This window comes from Wyeomyia smithii, chromosome 1 (assembly GCF_029784165.1).
Source record: "Wyeomyia smithii strain HCP4-BCI-WySm-NY-G18 chromosome 1, ASM2978416v1, whole genome shotgun sequence".
Classification (NCBI taxonomy): domain Eukaryota; kingdom Metazoa; phylum Arthropoda; class Insecta; order Diptera; family Culicidae; genus Wyeomyia; species Wyeomyia smithii.
Window position 1 is genome coordinate 145,177,363 of NC_073694.1, and position 20,424 is coordinate 145,197,786.

General features: G+C 41.1%; 2 protein-coding genes across 4 annotated transcripts in view; one reads left to right on the top strand and one right to left on the bottom strand.

Annotated features, from left to right (window-relative positions):
* Window positions 1–20,424, bottom strand: part of LOC129718023 (uncharacterized) — a 717,449-nt gene that overhangs the window by 182,584 nt on the left and 514,441 nt on the right. The gene's annotated exons all lie outside the window — the stretch shown is intronic.
* LOC129718025 (general odorant-binding protein 83a-like) lies at window positions 5,028–19,714 on the top strand. The gene is made up of 2 exons (XM_055668404.1): window positions 5,028–5,512; window positions 19,110–19,714. The coding sequence occupies exons 1-2, from the start codon at window positions 5,090–5,092 to the stop codon at window positions 19,125–19,127; spliced, it is 441 nt and encodes a 146-aa protein (XP_055524379.1). The 5' UTR covers window positions 5,028–5,089; the 3' UTR covers window positions 19,128–19,714.

Here is a 20,424-nt window from a genome sequence, read left to right on the forward strand (position 1 = left end):
ACGCCGGGATATTTCTTCGTTTGGGCTTGCAACGCGGCGTCGAGAATCAAGCCCGCGAGGAGGTTGTATTCTTCAAGTGGTGGATGATGTTGAATCGACTCGACCGCTTTTGAAATCATTTCCTTGTATAACTTCCAATCGACATTCCGTGTGAGGTCATACGGAATGTCGATTGGTCGCATGCGACTTTAACCGTTAGTAATTGAAATAAGAATTGGCAAATGGTCGCTACCGTGAGGATCGAGGATAACCTTCCATGTGCAATCCAACCGTAGCGACGTCGAACATAAGGATAGATCCAAAGCGCTTGGGCGCGCTGGAGGTTTCGGGATACGTGTCATTTCACCATTGTTTTAAATAGTCATGTCGAAGTCATCGCAAAGGTTATAGATTAAAGAGGAGCGGTTATCATTGTAAGGGGAACCCCAAGCCACACCATGAGAGTTGAAGTCTCCCAAAATCAAACGTGGCGAGGGAAGAAGTTCTATTAAATCAAAGAGCAGCCGTTGCCCAACCTGTGCTCTGGAAGGAATATATATTGAGGCAATACAAAGCTCTTTACCTTGTATTGTCATTTGACATGCGACAACTTCGATACCTGGAATCGAGTAGAGGTTAATACGATAGAAAGAATAGCACTTTTTAATCCCTAAAAGTACTCCTCCATATGGAGTGTCTGGATCAAGGCGAATAATATTAAAATCATGGAAGTGGAGATCAATATTTGAAGTAAGCCAAGTTTCACAAAGGAAAAATGCATCGCATTTGTTTTTATTTATCAAAACTTTAAACGAATCAAGTTTTGGTAAAATACTTCTACAATTCCACTGTAAGACAGAGATAGAATCCTTCATATACGCAGTTGAATTAGGCATCGAAGGGTACAATCGCTGCAAGGAGGGGCCATTGGGCAGTCAACTGCTTCAAAAATGATCTAACTGTTGGGAGGAATGCTGTAAGAAAAATTTTAATTGGATCGGGTACATTGAAAGTTTCAAAAATCCAGTCCACAATGTCAGAAAATTTCACTAATCCAGAGTTTGTTTCATCAACTGGGAGTGTAAAAGGAGCAACTGGGGTTTAAGATGTTCCTGGCAGTGCTGGGAACTCCTTCTGGGACTTTAAATTTGCAAGCCCAGGAGGAGTTTGCTTCGGTTTTCCGCAGCACTGTTTGGTTTGTTTGTAACTTTTATTTCACTTTGAGAAATCTTAGGACCTTTTCTGGGAAGTTTAGGAGAGGAAATATTTTTCCTCTTTCTAGACTCCCCAGGATTGGCGTAAGATGTTCCCGCTGGTGAATCGTCAGAATCGGTTTCATCAGAGGACAACAGATCAAAAGGGTTTGATGTAATGGGAGAAGTGGTAACGGTCTTCTTCAGCATCTCAGCGTAAGAACGCTTCGATCGCTCTTTGAGAGACCTCTTTATTTTATCCCTGCGCTGCATGTACACCGCACATGTCGAGAGCTCATGCTGACTCTCCCCACAGTGAATGCATTTTTGAGCATTTTTACTGCAGGAATCATCCACATGATTCTCCCCACACTTGCCACAACGTGCCTTATTGCAGCAGTAGGCGGCGGTGTGGCCTAACTGCTTACAGTTCAGGCAGTTCATGACGTGAGGCACATATAATCGCACAGGGAGACGAACCCGGTGGATCGAGACGTGGCTTGGTAGTGCTGACCCGGCAAACGTAACTCGAAACGAGTCTGACGGAGTGTATACTGTTTTGCCACCGATGATCGATGCTGACCGCAGTTGCTTGCAGTCAAGCACCTTTACATCGGGACATGTTTTGTTCTTAAAGCACCCTTTGGCACTTTCCAGTATACACTCGACAGACAGACTCGAATCGGTTATGACACCGTCGATCTCCACGTCTCGTGCGGGTATGTAAACGCGATACTCGCGTGTGGAGAGCTCAGAGCAAGCTATATCGTTGGCCTCTTTCAGAGTACTGACCACGACACGGAGCTTGTTAGGTCGGACCTTGGAAATTTCGGTCACGCCCTTGTACTCCTTCGTCAGGTCTTTCGAAATCTGCAATGTTCAACTGTTTCGATTTCGGTCCCTCCTTTGGCCGAAAATAGACAGTATAGCTGCCCTGGGCTCCGTCTGGGTAAAGCCTGGGGCGAGGGGGGACTGAAGAATGAACAGGGGAGGGGGTAACAGAAAGGTCAGGGTCAGAGGAGTTCGGAGATGGTGGCGCGGGAGGCGAGGGATCTACATCTATCGCGCTAAGTCTAGCGCACTAGCGCCGACAAGAACACGTACCTTTTTGCTTCTCCTTTCCAGCAAGGTTGGTTGTCCGATCGTTCGAAGCTGCAGCCGTTACAGTCCGCAGCACCAATACAGCAGCACCAAACAGCCACCAGCAGCGAGCCAGGTGTGAGATCACTCTTCACAGCGATACTGCTGCACTGTCAACTGATGGCTTTTTCTTTTTCCTCTTTTGTGTCCACTGCTGAAGCACAATCGGCTTACGCACCAGCTGGCAATCACGATGCGAAACAGTTGCACAAAGGCGGGCGACCTTGAACTCGATTAAATTCCACTCGACCAGGCAAACAATGCCAACACTTGCTCACACTTCTTTTGCTTTATATTATCTATCGGAGCGATCACCAAACACGTCCGATACTGATGCGTGTTCGGCACAGAATCGATCATAATACCCTTCTTCCGGATCCATGTATCCCAAGCTTGAACTTGAGGATACTATCCTCTTCGTTACGCGACATTTCCGATGAAATGAAAGTTTCGTCAGTAAACAATCCGCTGGATGACTCTTGACACGTCAAGATACTGAATAGAGGTGGACACGTTTTGATTCTTTTGCGTGTTTATTAAAAAGAGTACCGCAATATACTTATAAAGGGTGATTTTTTTGCTAATTGGTTTTCATGTATTCAGATTTGACAGTTCACGCGGGAATAGAACTGACAGCTGTTCAAGTCTAATGTACTCAGTTTGGTTTGCCATTTCACCATGAACAGACTTACGCCTGAACAACGCTTACAAGTAATCGAATTTTTGAGCCTTAGAACAACTTGCTGAAAATCCACTTTTTTACCGAAAAATTGTGTTCAGTTACGAAGCTCATCTCTGGTTAAATGGGTACGTTAATAAGCAAAATTGCCGCATTTGGATCGAAGAGCAACCAGAGGCAATACAAGAATCGCCTATGCACCTAGAAAAATGCACGGTCTGGTACGGTTTACACGCTGGAGGCATCATTGGTCCGTACTTCTTCAAAGATGATCAAAATCGTAACGTTACGGTCAATGGCGCTCGCTATCGCGCGATGAATTTTGATTTTTTTTGCCGGAAATGGAAGAGCTGGGTCTTGTTGACATGTGTTTTCAGCAAGACGGAGCAACGCGCCACACATCGCGCGAATCAATGAACATATTGCGGAATGAGTTCGGTGAGCAATTCATCTCACGAAATGGACCGGTGAATTGGTTGACTAGATCATGCGGTTTAACACCGCTAGATTATTTTTTGTGGGGCTACGTTAAGTCTCTCGTCTATGCGGATAACCCAACAATAATTCCAGCCTTGGAAGACAACATTACACGCATTATTCGCGAGATACCAGCCGAAATGCTCGAAAAAGTGACCCAAAATTGGACTTTTCGTATGGACCATTTAAAACGTAGCCGTGGCCACCATTTGAATGAAATTATCTTGAAAAAGTAAATGGCATAAACCAATTTATCGGCTCAAATTAAGATTTCATAGAGTTTCGAAATTTTTATGCGTTTTTTTTTTAAAGAATTAACTCTAACAATATCACCCTTTATTACTATATACTTATACATTCAACAGTTGGTTGCGAAGTCCGTGTCGAATAAACAAAACAGCACGAGCCACCCTGGTTATAGTTTGTAAAGGAAGAAGAATAAGAAGAATGCTGTCGAACTCGGCCAGATACGTATTTATCAATTAGTACACTGAATTCTATTTTAACGCGACTTTTTTTTTACGTAATTTTATTTTACATGATTTTCTCGAAATTACGCGATATGTGACATGGAAAGTACTGTTTATGTAGAGCTGTACATTATCCTGCGGTAAGGTGAATAATGATGCGACGCTAATTGCGCTCATTATGGCAATGGCCCAAAAAATCCTAGTATAAAAACAGAATAAAAATTATGTCATATTATTAGCTTCGAAATATAATCTTCGAAAGTTAAGTATACTTTTTAGTAGTTGTGTAAAATGCTGTCACCACAATAGCCTGAAAATTTTGCCTCTGAATACATTGGTAAGAGCAATCCGCTTCTGTGAATAGTTTCGTCACCCCAAAATACATTCAACAAAAAGTGTGTTCTGCTCATCTGCTGCTAAAATCCTAGCTATGTCCAGCCGCGTTACCGGAAGTTATGCCATGACTAGAGGTAGTGGAAAACTTTCTTCATGAAATCCTGTTACGGATGTCACATTTAGGGTGACCACATGCTTTAGTTGCGGTTTATCGTACAATTTCATAGTGTCCACTCGCCAAGAAACGCTCGAAGTTCATTTGCTGAAGTTTACGACCTGCAAAAAAGTTAATCTACCAAAGCCATTGATCGTCCTAGTGTAAGAACACCCTACTGCACTACCTCTAGAAGTTATGTTCAGGATGAGAACCTAGGCACAGTGGAACAAAAAGTGCGAATCAAGACCACTCACCAAAAGGGTTAATTTTCGTGACATCCGAGCTCAAGGTATAAAACACTGCTGAACAAGTTTGACCTGCCGGAAAATTGCGTTTAACGGCGCTTATTTTACGACACCAGCTTTCGACTGAAACGACCCGACCGAAGCCGGAGCAGAATTTCACAAATCATGCAACAAGTAACTGTATAGCTCAGTAGTCGTACGCTGTGCACACAGGTCCGGTGATCCGTGATATAGCGTTAATTGCAGCGTTGGTGGCATCCGACAGCGAAACGGGAAATTGACCGAACAAATCGTTCATTTCCGCTTATAATCGATTATGATGCTAGATAAAAAAGGGAAAAAAAAGTTTTCGACGCTGTTGGTTCACATTTTTCTGCCGTGTTTCGTTCAAGACAGAACAGTGACTTTTTGCGATGTTCCTGCTGAGCACCGGATTATTACTACTTGATTTGATGCTCATCTTTGCCACGGACAAACCTATGCCACGAAGAGATGCTGATTATCCGCCGCAATTTGTGCTAGAAGCTGCCAGAATACCGCACCGGGAATGCGTTGCCGAAACTGGTGTTGCAGAGGCAGCCATAAAACGATTCAGCGATGTGGAAATTTTTGATGACGACGAAAAGTTAAAGTGCTACATGGACTGTATGTTTCGGAAGACAAATCTCACCGACGAAAAAGGGGAGCTGCATTTCGGAAAGGCACTGGAATATGTTCCCCAAGAGTTGGAAGACATAGCGCTGAAAATGGGCGTCAAGTGCACAAAGCCAAAGGGTAAAACGTTGTGCGAACGGGCTTTTTGGATCCACAAGTGTTGGAAAACCGCTGATCCTGTGGTGAGTGAGTTGTCTTGAGTGTATCTCAATAACTAGAAGGCCTGTTGCATTAGTGAAAAGATGGTGGCGCTTAACCCTCGCCTGGCGGAGAGAAATTAGATTTTACCTTGAACAATGATTTTCAAACTCTTATTACTCAGAAACCAAATGCACAATTGACCCAAACTGTATTGCTCATTGAAGATCAATTTGTTCTCTATTCGTGTTGAATAGTTTCATCGCTCCAAATTTCAAGTATAATTGTCGAGCTGTAAGCATAAATTAGATGTCAGATGATGCCACCCGCTGTAAATGAGTTAGGTTCATAAATGTTTGCTCCTTGTTAACAAAATTTCAAACAGTACACTTCGTGGCATCATACTGATATTTGAACAATTGAAAGCATTTGTATACTACAGAAAGTGTGGCAACGTTGGTTGTACTCTTGCAAGTGTCACACTAGAGGTAATCACTATCTTTTATCATTTGGACATAGAACAAATTATTTCAGTTTATATAGCTGATTCGACTTTTCAAATGAAACTAAATGAAGTTCGATTCAGTCAATGAACATGCAAAATCATTACTAAGGCATACAGTAATTTATGATAATAATGAGACAGTTGCTTACTGAAATTAATCCTTACTTTGCAGCTTTCGCAAAAAACACCATTAAAGTTTTATTGCAGAGAAGGAAATGAATTTCCATACACCTTAATTTCAGTGTTAGCTGTATGACCGAAATTTTATTGCACATAGCTGAAATTCGATTCGCCGATTTTCTGCAATAGCTCCCCGAGAACATTTTTTGTTCTAATACTGAGCATAAGTAACTAGAACACGATACCTTACTTCCACATTTTCCATAAGTTTTGAACACGACCGATTTCCGACGGTTAGTGCTGCCATCTGATGACTTAAATTCTCATAAACTGATCATCATGAGCAAAACCGATTTATCGTGCATAGTTCGTCATTGATCGTTGAGCTATTCAAAGTACGAAATTGTCTGCCAGAGTGGGGGTATATAATGAGGGGTTATATTTTATTCCAGATGGTCTCGAGGTACGATGCTGGCCTAACAAGCCAGTCGTCGTAGGTTCGGGAGAGACTGTTAGTGTCAGTAGCATCGTAGCGCTAGCCCCGCAATCGTCCTGTACACTTAACAGTTGGCTGCAAAGTCTGTGTACAATAAACAGAAGGTCGAGTTCCGATACGGAATGAAGCACCAAGGCTTTGCTTTGCTTTATTTTTTTTTCAGGTCTCATTCTACCGAAACTTAAAGTTTGATATATCGCAATCCAGGTTTCAGAACCATCGTGCATTTGGTCAAGTTTATCGGGGCATCCGATTTTTGTTTTATTAACCTCGGCAAGAGTGGAAAACTTGGCTGTAGAACGTGCTCATAGCTGTTATCAGGAAGTTCTGACGGTACGCTTAATTTTAAATGATGCGCCGATAATTCTTGATCCTTCCGGAAAGTTTTATATTTGAGAACTAAACATTGGTACACATTATTATCATTTTTAGAATGGTAGGTGCCTACAGTCGTCCACATGGATACTGAAAAAATTCTTTCACCTTTCAGCAGTCCTTGTCGTCAGTTGATTTTTACGTTAAGTATACATCAGATTAACAGGGAATAAATTAGTTAAACTTTTGCTCACGCGCAGCGACAATCATGTCCGATAAATTTTGTAAGAGTCAGCTTTCTTGTTCTAGGCGTCTTTGTACTGAGGTAGCAAAAATAATCTATAAACTAATCTGTGAAATAAGAATATAGGCTGAAATATTGTGTTTTTTCCGTGGCAATTCATCTTTTGCAGACTACCTGTAGATAGGTGGCTTTTATACATATTTTTTATTTTTTATTTTTTGAGTACCAATTTTACTTTATGACTTTCAATCGCATTACCTGGAATAACACGCGGAAAAAAACTAATTATTACTAAAATATTAGGAACGAACCGATTCCTCTCCCTAACAATCATAGGATAGGTCAAAACTTTGTCACATGAAACCAAAATGTTAGATTTGGAGTAATTCGTCTCTGTGATTGTGACAAACATCCAGGGCAAGGGAATATAATTTCTAACAGCTTGGGATCCACTACGACAGATAATCGATCCTATCAACCAAAGGCCGCAGGCAAGTTCTGTATTCAAAGCGAGGTTTGATGCAATTAATAACTCAAATAGTTCAATATTTTTTTGAACTAGCTGACCCGGCAAACTTCGTCCTGCCTATTTTTGTGTTTAACAACATTCTCGACTTTTGGCTTTTGTACATCACATGGTGTCTGAGGTCAATTTTTAGCTCCTTGCATCATTCTGGTCTCGGAGATACTCATATTGGATGGTACTTAGTCACTTTTGGCTGTTTTCCAGAAACCGGAAGTCGCCATCTTAAATTTCAAAATGGTGTTTGGAGACATTTTCCGGATAGTAACCGGAAGTTTTCATCTTAAATTTAACAATGGCATCTGGAGTCAAGTTTTGGCTCCTGTGCATCGACCCGATCATTTAAGGCTGTTTTTCGGAAAACCTGGTTGAAATATCTGTTTAGTTTGCATGGGAGCCTCCCAGCTGGCCTCGAGGTACGATGCTGGCCTAACAAACTAGTCATCGTAGGTTTGAGTCTCGGTTTTGGGAGAGACTGTTAGTGTCAGTAGGCTCGAAGCGCTAGCCCTGCAATTGTCCTGTACACTTGACAGTTGGCTGCGAAGTCTGTGTATGAATAAACAGAAGGTCAAGTTCCGAATCGGAATGTAGCACCAAGGCTTTGCTTTGCTTTGCTTGCATGGGAGACCTCCCTCCTCTTGCCACCCATCCAGGATGGAAGGGGTGTTGAACCACCATTAAAATATTTTTCGCTCCCAAAAACTTCCACATGCCAAATTTGGTTCCATTTACTTGATTAGTTCTTGAGTTGTGAAGGAATTTGAGTTTCATTTGTATGAGCCCTCTCTTCCAAAAGAAGGAGGGGTGTCGAAAGATCATGGACATGTTTGTCACCCCAAAAACATTCACCTGCCAGTTTTAGTTCCATTTATTTGGTTACTCCTCGAGATGTGCAGAAATTTGTGTTTCATTTGTAAGGAACCCCTCCCTTCCAGAGGAGAAAAGGGTGTCGAACCAATATATACATATTTGTAACTCCTAAAAACATTCACATTGCCAAATTTGGTTTCATTTGCTTGGTTAGTTTTCGAGATGTCCAGAACATTGTGTGTCATTTGTATGGGATCCCTCCCTTCCAGAAGAATTAGGGGTCTCGAATTATCTTGATCACCTTTCTCGGCCCCTGAAACCCTTATACACAAAATTTCACGCCGATCGGTTCAGTAGTTTCCAAGCTTGTATGGATTACACAGACAGACAGACAGACAGACAGAGCTGCACTTTTATATGTTTAGATTCAGAACGATCGTTCGTTAAAAGTGCTTTTTAATTAGTTTGGTGGTTTTTTAACTGTACTTGGAGGGTGCCTGTATGGGGAAATAGACAACGATCCTCCAACGGTATTCCGCATAGGCTGTCTTCATGGCAATAGGCGGAGAGCGTACAAACGAACCGGCTCTGGATGCTTTAGACTAGGGGAACAAAAATCTCATTTCTCGGGATTTGCCGGAACCCGGGAATGAGAAAAAAATTCGTTTGCGACTGAACACCTCCAATTTTTCATCTGAACACCTAAGTAACCATGAATGAAGACTGGATGAACTCTAGAACTAACTTCAACGTTCTTTTCAAAATGAAGGAAGTCCCAAAGTTCATCCAGGATCAGTCAAATTTCATACAGATGGCTCTAAAATGGCCGAAACTACAAGCTCTGGGATCACTGAACCAGGAATCAATATATCAAATCCAATGGGGCAATGGCCCACAGTTTTTAAGCTGAAATAAATGCTATTCTAACATGCACGAGTATCTGCTTGGCTAGGAAAAATAGGTATACCAATATCTGCATTTTTTCAGATAGTCAAGCAGCCCTCAATGCATTAAAATCATACACATATCAGTCGAAGTTGGTATGGGGTTGTATTCAATCACTACGATAAGTAACTGTAACATACGTTGTTAATCTATACTGGGTGCCTGGTCACTGTGGTATAGAAGGAAATGAAAAGCTATTCTGTATACAGGGTGTCTTCTTCCTGTTTGAAATCTAAGCTCAGAGGCTGGGATTATGATGCCAACTGGAGGGCTTCCTCCAAAGCAAGACAATCAAACTATTTTTTACACCATGTAATAGAATCACACGGAACCTACTCAGTATGAATAAAGCTGACGTTTACTGGCCTACTGACTGGACACTTTCCGAGTAGGTATCACCTTAAGAAAATAGATAAAATGACAGATGACATTTGTCGTTTCTTTAATTCTGAAGTAGAAACTTCGGAACACTTACTGTGTCAATGCAGCGTATTGATTCAGCGAAGACCGAGTATTCTTGGGAAAGGACTACTGAACTAATAAAGGTAAGGAACTTCATCAAAGAAGTCATACCTTCTTGAGGTGAAATGCAAAGTCTGCGGGCGACTATCAGTGATACCCATAGTGATGGAACGCACATGAAGTAACGCAAAGTACACCACAATATATCTAACTAATGGTAGCAGTGGTCATAGGCACCTACACGGACAAAAATCATCGTTAAAACGAAACAAAAATACCAGCAATCTTGGATGACTACCTGGAGTAACTCCAGCTGTTGCAGGAAAATGATTGAGAAGTCTTGACAGTTATTATTTCAACCATTAGAAGAGATTCCATCCAGATCATTGGAACACTGCTAAAGCACTAGCGTTGAAGTTTTGCGAGAACAATGCAGTAGTTCATTTTGTCCAAAATGAATTAGGCGAAACATTTACTACCAGAGTACAGGATGAGCAATGAGTAGTAGGGCTTCCGTCGGGTACAGGAAATACCGAGTGCTTAAGCTTACGAGCTACAGAAAAAATCACGTTCATAAATTTGGTGAAGGAGTTGAAAAATTACGATCTTCCAATCTCAATCGAAATTTCGGAATTAAAAAAATCTGAACCGAATTTGGGAAATTATTCATAGGTTTAGTATACTTTCAATTCTAACACGCGCGCAAATACAAAAAGGTCGGAATTCAATAAATGATGATCGCATGGTTGACACAGGACTACGTAAATTACAGTGGTCAACACAGATTTGTAGATTTGTATGTGAATTTTGGTACCCCTAGCCGCCTCGGAAGAAACGGTTTATAACACAGTGCAACAATTTTGTTGCCTTGGCTCCTATGTATGATTTTTTGATGACGTTTGATGCGAAAATAAATTTCCCTGAGTTTGAACATATTTCAACAATGTCGATTTTGCTCCAATTCCCCTACAATACTAAAATAGGTTTATCTGCTGAAATTTTACGAAGATCAGACACCTACCATTCGATTTCTGAGACTTTTTTACTCAAAATAAGATATAACTTGACTACCACTACAAGATATTAGCGAATTACCATTAATGTTCAAAAATAATCGATATTATTTTGCTTTGTGAAAGATATACTAAAACTATGCCAAATAGTTTATAATGTAGAAAAATGTAGAATCACCGTTTTGAGCTCAGTTTTTGTCCGATTTAAGATCTGTTTTTTTTTTCAAAAGATGGGTAAAAGGATGCTAATATGTGGACAAACTCTTAGAATGTTGATATTTGGCCTCAAAACAAAATGGCGTCGAAAAAAACCACAAAAATTACCGGTTTCTCAAAAATTCAAAATGGCGCTATTGTTGCCCCTTAAGTTGCAATATGTTCAAACTCGGGGAAATTTAGTTTTGCACTAAAATACACAAAAAAATTATGTATAGAAGCCAAGGCAGAAAAAAAGTCAATTTTTGTTGCACTGTGTAATCTTTATTTTTTGTAGTTCGAGCTTTAGGGAAAAACCTGTGCTAACCTAAAGCAAAGCCTTGGTGTTACATTCCGTATCAGAACTCGACCTTCTGTTTTACTATACGCAGACTTCGCAGCCGACTGTTAAGTGTACAGGACAATTGCGGGGCTAGCGCTACGATCCTACTGACACTAACAGTCTCTCCCGAGCCAAGACTCGGACATACAACGACTGGCTTGTTAGGCCAGCATCGTACCTCGAGACCAGCTGGGAGACCTGTGCTAACCAATGGTCTATAAAAGCGGAAAAAAACTACTCTAGAGCTTGAACTGGACAAAATGAAATATATTTCGAGCTCAAAAAAGAATTATCTCCCAGCCGCAACTTCAGGATGCAACTCTCAGAAGCGTGATATACTGTTGCGAGTCTGAGTGAGAGTGTTATTTTGTTCCATCGGTCCGGTTCCACTGATTGCCAACATGAAACACGGTTCATGTTTCGTACATTCGCATTAAATACGTAATAAAGTCTCTTTACGTCTTGCAGAGCTGGGAAAATGACATAACCTGAAAAACATAACATGCATCTAAAACTAACGTCGCCAATAAAAAATTCCAATTGATTTAAGTTCATTTTTCACTGGTTTTAAATAAAGTTCTGTTAAGTGAATCTTAATATTGCATTCTAAACTTTATATGACTCTTTGTAGTGAGCTCGTGGTTGGTTGGATGCTGTGAAACTTAACTAAAAGGGATTTATTTTTATCTCAACTTTTCAATTATTCACTATTAAAAATCTTCAATTCCGCAGTACCTACACCCGCAGAACTACCACGCTCTCTGCCAGCCACCATGTACTTCGCAGCTTCCCTTTTGACAGCCGCAAAGGGCTTCTTAACTGCTCTACGGTTAACATCAATCATATTAATGTCGTCCGCGGAGCCCAGAAGGATATGAGACTTTGTGATTATGGTGCCGCTCCTCTGCATCTTCGTATTGCACCTTCTAAAGCTACAGAGGATAGTCAAAATGAGTAGGAAAAGCAAATTTTTGATGAAATTTGGAATGCTGTAGCTTCGCCAAATGTTATTCGATTTTAATAATTCGAACACCATTGAACTGGATCTTGAATTGTCGTAGACCGTTTAAATGAAACACTTGTGGTTTCTACAATGGTTAACGAAAGACTAAAGACTTGTTCTTTATTGAAGGCCATTTATACATGTTGGTATGGTGATTTTTACCAACTGTGAGTTTCCATAGGTGCTGTGTTTACTGGTTGTCGTTGACTCCCACACTCCTCCTCGACGTAAGTACATCAGCAGCTTCACGAAAACCCTGAAGTTTAACGGACTGTAACGGCTTTGTCATCATATCCGCAATCATCTCATCAGTCGGACAGTAGCGAATATCAATTTCTTTATTCTGCTGCAGCTCTCGGACAAAGTTAAATTTTGTCTCGATGTGTTTCGAACGGCGACCAATAGTTGGTGAATTCGTTTGCTTGATTACTCTTTGGTTATCCTCGAAAACGACCACGGGTGATACTAGCTTCACATCAAAGTCTTCGAAAATTTTCCGAACCCAACGAAACTCTTGACAACACTCTGCCAACGCAACATACTCTGCTTCAGTGCTGCTAAGTGTGACACAAGTTTGTTTCTTCGAGTTCCAGCTTATGGATCCATCATGAAAACGAAATAAGAAACCGGATGTTGATTTCCTATCATTCGAATCGCCCGCCCAATCGGCGCCAACATAGATTTTTAGTGATGAATTATCCATGCCCAGAAATAATTCGTCGTGCAAAGTTCGTTTAAGGTAACGTAGTACTCGCTTTGCTTCCAGCCAGTCAGCATTAGTTGGACAACTGGTTTTCCTACCCAGGATCGAAATGTCCGGGCGCGTATTAACAGCTTCATACAATAAACCACCTATCAAACTTGCCTATTGGTGATTCTTTGGCAATTTCCCTGCTTCATCCTACTCCTTTGATTATATGTGGCCAGGGCTAAGAGGAAACATTGACGGCTTTGCATCAGTCATTCCAAACCGATCCAACAGCTTCTGGATGTACCTTGTTTGATTAAGACTGATTCCTCCAGCTGATCGATTAACCTCAATACCAAGAAAATGTTTGATGTCGCCCAATGACATCACATCGAAGTGCTGGTTTAGCTCTCGTAATATTTCATCATATTCTTCCTCTTTTTCACAGGCAATAACTAGATCGTCGACATACACCACCAAATAGACACATTTCTTCCCATCTCGACGAATGTAGAGGCACGAATCATTTTTGGATTGCTCAAATTTAAGTGATTTCAACACTGCGTCGAAAGTTTGATTCCAAACGCGGGCAGCTTGTTTAAGACCGTACAAACTTTTACGAAGTAGACAAACTTTACCTCTATTCTCCTCATTGATACCAGACGGAGGGCGCATGTACACTGTTTCCATCAGAATCCCAGCTTCTTCATATGTTCTAGATTGTAGGTGGAAGATTTTTCGCCAATCTGGAAGTCTTTTGTTGCCCGTATCGAATTGGTGGTACACCTTTTGTAGTACGCTCCGAACGACGTGATACAGTGACTAATTCATCTGAAGTATCGCTGAAAAATTCTTCACCCGACTCATATTCCGTGCTTGTATCGGAAAAACAATTCTGCTCATGGCTTTTGTCTGGTTGTGGCTGAATATCTTGCGACAATGGTGACTCGATCTCAATTACATCAACTTGCCTGTCTTGTGAGTGGTGGGTTTTTTCACTTTCCAGGAAACGAGCATCTCTACTATACACCACCTTGTCATTGGATGGATTGATGAAACGATACGCTTTGTGATGATTAGAATATCCTACTAACGTCATCTTTTCAGTTTCGGCTCAAGTTTGGTTCTTTTCTCGGATGGAATATGAACGTTTGCTTGGCTAACGAATACTCGCAGGTGAGTGAGATTCGGTTTCTTGCCATACCAGGCTTCGTAAGGAGTTTTGTCGGTTGATTTGGCTGGTAACAGGTTCTGAAGGTAAGTAGCTGTGTTGATTGCCTCAGCCCAATATCGGTATCCCATCTTTGCGTCCAGCAGCATACATCTTCCCATTTCTACCAAGGAGCGATTGTTTCGCTCTGCAACACCGTTCTGTTGTGGCGTATAAGCGGTCGTGTACTGCGGAGTAATTCCTTTTGATCGATAGAATCTCCCGAGGCGTTTAGACTTATTCTCTCCTCCTTGATCGGACCTGATTACTGTTGGGTACCTACCAAAACGTGTGTGCACCATTTCGACGTAATCTTCGATCTTTTCTGCAGCTTCTGATTTGTGCTTTAGAAAGAAAACCACAGTGAACCGACTGAAATAATCTATCAGCACCATGAAATAACGTGCTTTTCCTGGTGTTGCGGTATTCATCGGACCACATATGTCAGTGTAAATTAAATCAAGCACCTTAGTCGATTGCGAATCAGATTTCTTCAGAAACGGCAACCTTGCCATTTTTCCCTCTAGACAGCATTCACACGTTGCATTGATGGCACAGTCTCGCACACAAACGCCTGTTGCGAGTTCCTCGCGGACCAATCGTTGAATCGCTTCAATGTCGCGATGACCAAACTTATGGTGCCAGTCGTGTAAGCAATTTTTCGTATGGCTAACTGCAGCGATTCTCAAATCGTAACGACACACTTTGAGATGATACAAACCACCATCCTTAACAGCAACAGCTGCTACACGGTTGTTGTGTTCGATGACGAAATTCTTCGAGACAATCTTTATCAACGCTCCTTTGCCGGTCAATTGTCCCACGGACACGAGATTTGCATCTAAATCTGGTACGAGGAGCACATCTGATAGCATTATTTGTTGCTTCCTATCTTCGTCATCTATGCAGAGCAAATTTCCAGATCCTTTTCCTGCAACGTCGGCGACACGACCGTCAGCGAGTGTAACTGATACTCCTGAGATCGGTTTCAGCTCGTAGAAAAATGTTTCGTCATAACACATATGGCTTGATGCCCCTGAGTCGATAATCCATGATTTCATTGAACAGTTTTTGGTTGAACATGGATTTGTTGCAAACGACGATACCACATCAGTTTCCGTAACAACCCGTGCTTTGTGTTTCGATTGCTTAGGAATGTTCTGGTTTCCATCGTTTTTCTTGCTATTCCACCGGCAGTTTTTCTTTATGTGCCCGGGCTTCTGGCACTGATGACAAATGATGGTCTTGGAGCTAGCTTCTACACGCAAAATAGACTCACCCCGACCGGATTTTTCGTTTCGCTTCTGGGTTTCATCCAACAATTTTCTTTTCACGATGTCCATTGTTAATTCCGCTTCTGGGCGACTCTCCAACGCGGTTGTTAGTGTATCGAATGACGCTGGTAGGCTTCGAAAAATGAGCACAATCGTCAGTGTGTCCCCTAGTTCCAGTCCCGCATTGGTCAATCTTTGGAATTGATCCTCCATTTCGTGTAAATGACGTTCCATGTCATCACCATTCGAGTACGTTAGATTACAGATTCTCTTCAAAATCGAAACTTTCGACGTTAGGGAGGTCTTCTGGTGATGGTCCCTGAGAGTACCCCAGATCAGCTTGGCTGTAGTGCACTTACGGATCAGCGACTGTTGCGTAACCCCAATGAACAGCGAAATCGTTCCTTGAGCCTTGGCATCTCCATTGATCCAAGCTTCGGTTCGTTCAGCGGGTGCAGCTCTCGTAGTTTTCACTACCGAGTCTCTCGATGCCGAACTTGTCCATTTTTCTTCAATGACTGGCAGCGTGTCTTCGAATAAAATTCAGTTCGACTTGAACTGCGACAGCGGCCAGAAAAAAAAATCTTGATTATCTGGGCCAATAATCTCTTGAATTGTCGTAGACCGTTTAAATGAAACACTTGTGGTTTCTGCAATGGTTAACGAAAGACTAAAGACTTGTTCTTTATTGAAGGCTATTTATACATGTAGGTATGGTGATTTTTAACAACTGTGAGTTTCCATAGGTGCTGTGTTTACTGGTTGTCGTTGACTCCCACACTGGAAAACTTTTGAAGTTTCATTTTCCTTCGGGGCATCCAGGTTGTTCCGGAAGTGGCCAATGAAGCCTATATTCAAAAATATGTCTTTTGAAAGATTCCTGATGAAAAATCCTGAAGATAGAGGTGTCACACGCTATATTTGGTGCAAAAACTTAAATGTCCCTGTACTAAAGGTTCCTCTGAGGACTTCCGGATGACAAATAGCCATTTCTCGATGAGTTCTTGGTCGATTCCGGATCTTGATGAATCATTCGCTTCAGAAATGATTTTAACCAAATCCATCCAAAAATTAGTAGGTTTGACATGCCTACCGGAACTCAGGAATATTTCCTACATCCGGTGACCTAAATAATATTTGGCAAAGCTACAGCATTTCAAATTTCATCAAAATTTTGCCTAACCTACTTATTTTGACTATCCCCAGTATGCTGAACAGCAAGTTCGAGAAACCGTCACCTTGCTTCAGATCATCTAACGTCACAAACGCGTCCGAAAATTCGCCCGCTGTTCTGAAGCTTAATGTGAAACCACCAAGCGTCGCACGTAACAGTTTAATTAGTTATGTTCGAAAACCATGTTCTAGCATTATTTGCCACAGTTTGTTGCGTTTCTCTGTATCGTACGCCGCCTTAGAGTCTATAAACAGGTGGTGTGTTTGTAAGTTGTGTTCCCGAGAACTGTCGAAGATCAGTCTCAAGGTAAACATCTCCGTTGTAGATCGCCCCACTCGAAAACCGCATTGGTATTCTCCAACAAAGGCTTCCCGCAACGGTCTCAGTCGCTGGAATAGGAACCGGAAGTTAATTTTGTAAGCAGAATTGAGGAGGGTCATGCCTCGATAATTACTACAGTCGAGTCTATGTCCCTTCTGGTTGATAGGGCATATGAGTCCTTCTAACCAGTTCGTAGGTAGTTGTTCCTTAGACCATACCCTAAGTGGATGAATTGCGCTACACAGCCGCTCGCTCCCGACTTCGAAAAGTCGGCCGGTAAGCCGTCCTTACCGGCGGTTTTGTGGTTCTTCATCTCTTTGCAAGCATTCTTCACCTCGTCCAACATTAGCGGGTCCACAGCTTATCCGTCCTCCCCAATTTCTATCCTGTTCCTCTCGACGACTCTCCACTAGACGTGGTTACCGTGGTCATACCTATCACTTCTTACGCTGTTTCGCTGACCGTATCATGTGCTTCCCCTGCTCGGTCAAGTCCACTCCAGCTGGTTCACCGATCCGTCTATCAACTTTTTTTGTTTTTTGAAGTTTATTTATTTTATTTATTTGTTAACATCAACAAACAACAGATGTCCCAATGATGGTTAAGTGTCTTAAGCTAAAAACAGTTATGTTAGCTACAATAGAATAGGTACAATACGATACAAACAACAAAAACTTCCTTATTCTTCAAGTTGTAGTAAAAAACACAGAAAATCTACGACGGATTGTATCACGTGAAAAATTAAAATCACAAACAGAAGATACCTTGTTGAAAACTCGCTGTATACCGACCAAAGCGCTGTTTTGTCCATAGTTGGAGCGTTGAAAGGGTATCCTCAGCATGGAGTTGTACCGCAGTGCCCTGGGTTGCACGTTCAGATAAATAACACCCAAAACAGCAGGACAATCGGTTTTACCCTGCAACGTATCGGCAGCGAACATAACTCTTGCGATGTTTCTTCGCGTCTGGAGAGTCTCCAAATGGATCAGTCGACATCGGCTCTCATAACTTGGCAGACGGAACCGGTTTCAAAGTTTGCCAAAAAAATTCGCCGTTCGTGACTACCGGGACTTTAAACGGGTAGATCTACCTCAAAAAGCGTCTGCTTCCTCTGTTGAAGCAATACGAGGGACCCACGATATTCTGGTATCACGAAAACATCCCAATGAGATAATATCTGAATAAGAGATGAAGAAAAAATGGGAATTCGTACACAAAAAGCTGCAGCCAGATGTTGTACAGAACCTAATCAAAGGAGTTAAACGTAAGATACGAGCCTAAGGTTATGGCATTTAAGTTAAATTTAAAAAATATGTTGAAAGAAAATTTGAAGACGGTCGGTCAACTACGTAATTTTCCATGATGCAATTTGATGTGGGATATCCATCACACTGGTAAACTCTGGTTTTGTCCAAGAGCAAAATCTGGAAAAAATTAAGGATTATGGCTTTTCAACCATTTCTGTGCATTTTGGTGTCCCTAGCCACCAACATTTTGTTGAGATTTAAATTAGTTTTCTCGTGAACATAATGTTGAAGCGACGAACCCGGTAAGCAAATAATATGCGACACTATGATGTGAGTTGACGCGTTTTGACAATGGCTGATGGCACCAAAATTCACAGGAATGGTTGAAAACTTTCAATTTTTCCAGGGCAACTGTTTTGAGCCTCATTAGGGCATCATTTGTTCGCTTTGTCGGCCAGTAGTGTTATCAATTTAAATCTTAGAAAATAATCTCACGTTATCTTGCTCAGGTCTGCAAAAAATCTTTCATTAAACCATATCTCCTGCATGAAAGCTCCTATGAACACAGTTTTACAGCTCACCACACTCTTGAATAAAGCAAATTTTCGATACAATTTTACCCAATTGTGGCTATTTTTTTTATTATACAGAAATAATTTTCTTCTTTTTGCAGATTGAAGTATGAAATGAAAATTATTCCGTACTTGAAAGCTCCTTTTATAAGTAAAAGTTTTATTTTTGTATCTATTTCAGCACTACTTCCTGGCATGATCGACTGGAAGGGGCTGGCGTTCCGTGAAATATTTAAAGTTGAATAAAATCTGAAATGTTTGCATCTTATTTCATCATTGGTAACCGTTTATTTTTCAAATCATTTAAATCATTTCCGTTACAGTTAGTTTAGTTACATTATCATAAAAAAGTCTCATATCTTGTGTACCATGGTGTACAACTGCGCAAGCGTGGGTAACACAGAACTATTTTTCAATGCAAATAAGTCAAAAAAGCTACAGATTAGGAATTATTTCGATCAGAAAACGTCCACATGAATCATCAACATTCTGGAATATGTTGATCCTTGTAACGCAGTTAGTTATCATCAAGTTCTGTCGGTCCCACTGCTGGTAGATATCAAGAATGGTACAATTAAAAACGTTATTTAAGGTTTTTGTTGATTATTAAATATTCCAGTAACTTAAGCAAATAAATAATAAATGAATTTTTCCTATACCAGATTGGTAACAAAACAACAAGAAATTTTTGAAACTACCCAAAACGTACTACAAACAGATTTTATGAAAAAAAAAACTAATTCGAGTAAAATAAAATAATAATTTACCTACACATTTTTCCCCGCTAGCTGGAATTGTGTGAGTGTCAAGCTTATAACTCATCTCCTTCAACACTGTCAGCGCGCAACATGGCTTGAACCAAACTCAAAACTATTCGCCATGTCTCCTGGAGAGATTTTTCCTCTCTATCTTTCACTTCTCGCCGTGTACACTTACGTGGGCCACAAATTAAAATTAGGTTCGGCCCTCAGCCCACGGTGAAGGTGAAATATGGCACGGCAGTGGCGAAACAATGTTATTGTTCAGTGCATTTTAATTAAAATTTCCCACCGACCGACCGGATGGGTCGGTCTCGCAAAAATTCCACCAGATCCCAAAAATGTACGACTTCCAGGACGCGACGCTGCGACAATCGGCTCGGAAAATACCTTGGTAATATTTTACGACAAGTTAGATACCGCTTTAGATTTCCCCTGACCACCTTTTTTTTGTTATTCCGTCTGAACCTGAGAGGGTGAGATTTTTTTGTGTGGATGCAATAAAAAATTAAAGTTACTTTCAAAGTGTTCGAAAAATTAAACTGGTAATGATGAACATCTACGGAAAATTTCAAATTAGTTTTCGCAATAGAATTTTTGATTGCTGTGGCTATTCTTAAGCGAATGAAAATAGGTTTCTGCGTAATTCAAACTGGTAAAAAGGTGGAACGCCAGCTCGAAGTTATTTCCATTGCTAAAATAAGTTCCCGGTATGAACTTTCTGACCGATATCAAACT